Source organism: Oenanthe melanoleuca, chromosome Z (assembly GCF_029582105.1).
Source record: "Oenanthe melanoleuca isolate GR-GAL-2019-014 chromosome Z, OMel1.0, whole genome shotgun sequence".
In the NCBI taxonomy this organism is placed as follows: domain Eukaryota; kingdom Metazoa; phylum Chordata; class Aves; order Passeriformes; family Muscicapidae; genus Oenanthe; species Oenanthe melanoleuca.
The window spans coordinates 55,691,857-55,697,868 of NC_079362.1; the positions used below are offsets into that span (position 1 = coordinate 55,691,857).

Here is a 6,012-nt window from a genome sequence, read left to right on the forward strand (position 1 = left end):
ATAAAAGCTTGAGTTGCTGTTAAGTAGATGAGGGTCTTGGGAAGTGTCATTTAATGCAATACAAATAAGCAATAGCTAGAGCATAGCTATTATCCCACATCCATTGTTTGGCAAGATATCTGTTGACTAACACTTTTGCTCCTATTGTTACTGGGATTAAGGTTTTTCTTGCATTAATTAATTTGATTTGCAGGCATGAACTAAACATGTGTGACTTTTTAACAATAGGACTGCCTACTCTTTTTAATAACACTAATCATATTTTCATGAACTTGAAATTTTGATTTTTTTCAGACAGATGAAGTGTTTCTGGAAGCTCAAATTCAGAATATCACTACCTCTCCAATGTTTATGGAGAAGGTTTCTTTAGAACCGTCAATGATGTACAATGTTGCAGAACTGAACACAGTTGACACAGCAGGGGAAAGGTATGTTCACTTTCAGGACATTTGACTTTGAAATTCTTTGCATTAATATTTCATGAGATACAAGTATAATTAGTCATTTGTCTATAATGGGAGGATTGTATGTCTTTGCTTGAGTAAAAAGATCAAATTCATATTATATATTCAACTGGAAAATTTGTTTAAAAGTTTTCTGTTTATAGAAACTATTCTTATAAATCTATAATTCTACCTAATAGAGAAATATCCAGCCTAATCCTCAAATAATTTGTAACAATTATGACATGATAACATAAAAACATATTATTATTTCAGTATCTCCTATATAAAATTTAACCCAGATCTGATTTTGACCTGATCTCTGTGTACATACTTAGCCTTACAGGACTCATCTGACTAATCCTTGCATCCTATCAGTAAACTGCCTACTGTTATCACTTGTTCTAATCGTGATATAGCAAGGCACCAGTCAAGGTGAATCAGTACACCCTCATGGAGTCTTAGAATATAAAAAATTATCATGCTGAAATGAATTTAATTTAATTTAGTTAAACACTTAACACCAGAAAAACTGACTACAGTTGATACAAGAGCTTGTGAAGTTAACTTTGGCTGTTTTTGTTCTGCGGTTGCTTGGAGGTGATGGTTGAGTGCTTCTGCAGTAGGGACTGAAGTGAAAATTTTGTCTTCTTGCCTGTTGAAGGATTCACCTGCAGGATAATGAAGCTTTGTTCTTACCAAGTGTTTGCATCCACTGTAATGGTTTTTCTCCTGAACAGAAATCTTAGTTTCAGGACATTGAGATTTACTGTGAGGGAAAACAAATAGCAGAAGAAAAATTACCAGCATTTTTGTTTAAATGCTAAGATGCCAGATAATTAATTATAATGTAGCAGAGTGGATTTCTATCTTACTTCTCCTTGGCTGAGAAGAACAAGTTCTTTTATTTCTCCATGGTCCTTGGTGCTGCATAAATTCTAGAGCTGTTTTCTGTTGTGAAAACAAAAAATAATCTATATGTTTTACCATTATCAAACTATGTGTACACATATAGTAAGACTGATAGGGGATGGGGGAAAAAAGGTTGGGTTTTTAATCTTCTTCAGAATAGATGTTTTGATTAAGATCTAGTGTTTTTTTTCATTTCAGTGAGTCTACTTTTGGTGCAAGGACTTACTTACAACCTATGGATACACGTCAATATTTATACTGTCTAAAACCAAAACAAGAATTTGCAGAGAAAGCTGGAGTAATAAAAGGTGTAACAGTGATTGGTAAACTAGACATTGTATGGAAGACTAATCTGGGTGAACGAGGAAGGCTGCAAACTAGCCAGCTCCAAAGAATGGTAAGTTTAACTTAATTATTAATTTAGTTTGGCATTCATTTTTAAGGAAACGCAATGAACAATTTTAATAATGACTTGGAAAAGTTGCAAGCTGCTTAGTTTCTCAGCCTCATTTTTTATTCACACATTTCTGTGAGTATTAGAGAGTTATTTCATGTATTTCTTCAGTGAAGTCTGGCTAAGTTAATGGAGTGAGCACTTTATTGTCAGAATCCAGTAACCAGTGTTGCAAAATATATTTGTTAGAGTAAAATTAACTGCTTGGGTACCATTTGGCAACAAACTGACAAAAGAACCTCTTTAAATGGGCCAATTCTTGACATGGAAGTTGCTCCCCAGTTCATACAGACATTTTAGCTTGGAGTAACATTTTTTATGCATAGTATTATTTGTCTTTCATGGTCACAGTTTTGATTGAGTCTATCCTATTCTAGTTGATTTATAAATTGTTGTTGAATTTTAAGTTGTAATTACTATCTTGTTTAAGTCAGCTTCACAGCCATCTAATGCCTAAACCTGGCTTGCATCTTCTCATTTGAGGACAGTGAGAGAGAGATGGAAGGGTAGTTAAAAAAAGCTTTGACAATTGGATCTCAGCCTAAGTTTACAGTGCTTCTAATTGGGTCTCTGCCTCTGTCCTTTCCCCAGTCCCCAACTCGTAATACATTGAACAGTTCTGTAGGGAAGTTACACTGACTTGGAGCTGGGCAAGCAAACTTAGATCCTGGGAATTCACAGGAAAGTCACTAAGTCATTGAAATGTGTCTTGATTTTTAATTGAGGTGTTGAGTATGTGCATAACACCATGAAATTAGAAACTGCCCTTTTTTTAAACTTAGTTACTCCTGTTACTTTGAAACTTGTTGCTTATTTTTAACAATAAACTTTTTCATTTTCAACTGACCTTTCCTGTCATTTCTCTTTAGACAAATTTCTTTTCCCTCCCTAAATCAGTATTGTCTCACTCTGTATCTCTTCTTTTTGAACCTTTGGGAATTGCATGTGAAGCACACACTTCAACACTCCAGGATTAGTTTTGGTATGCATCATTTTGTGCCTTGTGATTAACAGAAAAACATTATTTTGAGTAACATCTGTCTTTAGAAAAGCAGCAGGTAGTTGGGTTTCTTTTCCTTTTGAGTTGCAGTGTTAACTCCCTCTTTTCTTCCCCTCATTTTTTAAGTGTTACCAGATTATTTAATTTCTAGACCTCACCCTTAATAATTTTCCTCCTATTCTAGCACTGTAACCATCGTTTCCCACCCAGGCCTAGAATTTTACCTCTACTATGTCCCTCAATCATTATTACAGGTCAGATCAGAAATCTTTGAAACAAGTATCCACATACCATAATTTGTGTATTTGGTTGGGGTTTTGGGGATGGGGCTTTTTTGGTTTTGGGTTTTTTTTTTAATGTGGCTTGGTCTTGGAATTCACAACTACAGTCTCTTTGGGAGACAATAAGCCAGGTGGGTACATGTTCACAGTATGCTAAAGGGTGCTCCAGATGCTCACAGGCATTCAGTAGAGATCACACTATAACCAGTCTGAAGTTAAAGAACATTATTCTTGAATAGCGCAGGCAGGAAATTGTCTGTTTGATTCTGTAATCTGAGTAATTACCTCAATTCTGGATAAAACCAAACTACTTGTTTAGGGAACTGCACATAATTTTTCCAGTTAATTCCTCTATGTCAGCTAATACAGCTGAATATACTTGCATTTTTCCAGTGCTGAATAATTACTTATCTTTCATGCAAGGTTCCAAATGCATATTGTTTGACTAATTTAAGTCCCCATTGGGTTGACATCCCTTTGCTTACTCTAATGTCCAATTCAATATGCTTTCTAAAATGTAACAAACCTTATGTGACTAAAACCTGTTCCAAGGCTGTCAGTCACTGAATTTCTGGGCCTCTTTGGAAGTACCTTTCAATCATGCTGTAAATGTAACTTTCACTACAACATCCTTTTATCAGCAGAATTGGTACATGTGCAATAACTAAGCCTTGGCAGGCAGGACAATTTTTTCCCCTGTTTTTCTCTCATGATCTATCATTTGTGGAGATTGAAAATCTTAACTTGCTTTTTCATCTACAGGCTTCTCTTTTGAATCAGCCCTGGCTGGTAGTAACTAAGATACTTACTATAGGTTTATTAGTAGACCATATGAAATGTGTTTGGCTCATGGAGAATTGACAGGTATTCATATTGGGTCATTTTCTAACTGATGCCAATTAATTATTTTGGCTGATTCTCGTGTTCTTAGGATGTGGAATAATGGTGGCTTTATGCAGGGAAGTTTTACTGGTCTTGTCCATCCAGATCTGTTATCTGCCTAACAAAGGTCTTAGGTTAAAACTGGTCTTCTCAGGAGCTGTATATGGCTATTCAAACTTTAAAGATTTAAACTCCCCTGAAAAATGTAATAATAAAGATTATCCTTATCTGATGAATTTTTAAACCCATGAAGGTGTTCATCAGTTGGAGATGGAGAGTTACTGTGATCTCCATACTAATCAAAAGCACAGTCAATCATCTTTTTTCAGATTTCTCTTATTCCAAGCTTTTTCCAGGAAATGAAAACTTTAGTAAAAACTCCATATCCAACATCTGAGAATATAAATTCTTGTTCCTTTCCAGGCTCCTGGTTACGGTGATGTAAGGCTTTCATTGGAGACAATACCAGATACTGTAAATTTGGAAGAACCTTTTGACATTACATGTAAAATAACAAATTGCAGGTAACAATGTCATGCAATTCTTGTACTTTTTCCTGAGTGGGTGAGTTGTGGCTGGTTTTATGTTTCAGTTCTTCCTCCTGAAACTACTTAAACCTGGTTTTTACTGTGATTTGTGGTAACACAAAACTACTTAAAACACAGAGATTAGAAAAAGCCCCAAAAGAAATAACTACAACTAGAAAACTTCTATCATTATCTGTTAATAATGTACTGAACTAGGAGATAGCCAGAAATCTGCAGAGGAATTCCATTAATCTGTCTGCAATATTATTTATGATTGCACCTTATACTTAAATCACAACTCATCTTAGGGTTGCAAGAGGGACATTTAAGTGAAGTAATTCTAAATAGAAGTTGAGCCCAGGGACTAAAGCACATATCTGGACTTCAGATACTTCTTATGTAAAGCTTGTAGTCCATCCAAAATGCAAACACTATTATGTTATCCAGTATTGCTAAACTCATGACAGGATTCTTTTGTCAAACAGAACTGTCTGCAGCTGAATTACTGCGTATCACAATAAGTACTGCTTGCTACTTTATTATAATTTATGAATCTTGATTAATAGTAACCTGAATCATAATCAAGCTTCTACATGTTTGCAGTCTTTGAAGGCTTAAAAAAGCCCACAGGTTTATTCTTTTTTTTTCAATTTCCTCTAGCAGTGAAAGGACTATGGATCTGGTTTTAGAAATGTGCAATACTAATTCCATCCACTGGTGTGGAGTTTCAGGAAGGCAACTTGGAAAGCTGCACCCAAGTTCATCCCTCCATCTTGCACTTACATTGTTGTCTTCAGTGCAGGGATTGCAGGTAAGTTATTAGCACAGTTTTGTTGTAAAAGAGATGTTTCATAATATTAACAGTTCTTATAATAACAACTCTTACAAATATTTTCCCCTTCTAGAGTGTCTCTGGCCTAAGACTTACAGACACGTTTTTGAAGAGAACGTACGAATATGATGATATTGCACAAGTTTGTGTAGTTTCTTCAGAAATCAAGCAAAGCTGAAGAAAAAAATTCTATAAACTTACTGGGCTTTTTTTTTTGACCAACTTCTTCATGTTTTTGCAGTCAGTTGTTTTAAAATGAGTACAAAATCAAATCCCTATATTGCTGTAAATGTGATAATGATTATTTAATTTCTCTGAGCATTTCTTTAATGTTTTCAAGTCTTTTAAAATATGCATATGCATTTTATCTACTAAAAATAAAACCTTTGAAAAAAGTGTAGTTCTAGTAAATTATATTGTATTTACACCAGGTCAGGACAGGGGGATGAGATTGATAAGAAATACTAGCATTTTATGCTTATTTTAATTTTTTTAAGTATTTAAACTTTTAAAATCCTGGGTCTGACAAAACTGCTTCAGTTCAAAGGAACTCACCTTCTACAGACAAGTTCCTGGAATCCCAATTAAAAACATAAAAAAGGGCTATCTGTCATGGCAGTGTGTATTTGCATGGTACAGGTATAGCCATAGGAAATAAAACCTGATAAACCTGTGAGATGA

General features: G+C 34.7%; 1 protein-coding gene across 1 annotated transcript; it reads left to right on the top strand.

Moving 5' to 3' along the window:
* Positions 1-279: 279 nt before the first annotated feature.
* Positions 280-5,525, top strand: LOC130265392 (trafficking protein particle complex subunit 13; the record flags this gene model as incomplete). The annotated part of the gene is made up of 5 exons (XM_056514459.1): positions 280-428; positions 1,554-1,752; positions 4,396-4,496; positions 5,160-5,310; positions 5,405-5,525. Coding segments are annotated over 5 exons (705 nt in total), but the record flags the coding sequence as incomplete, so codon positions are not given.
* Positions 5,526-6,012: the final 487 nt, after the last annotated feature.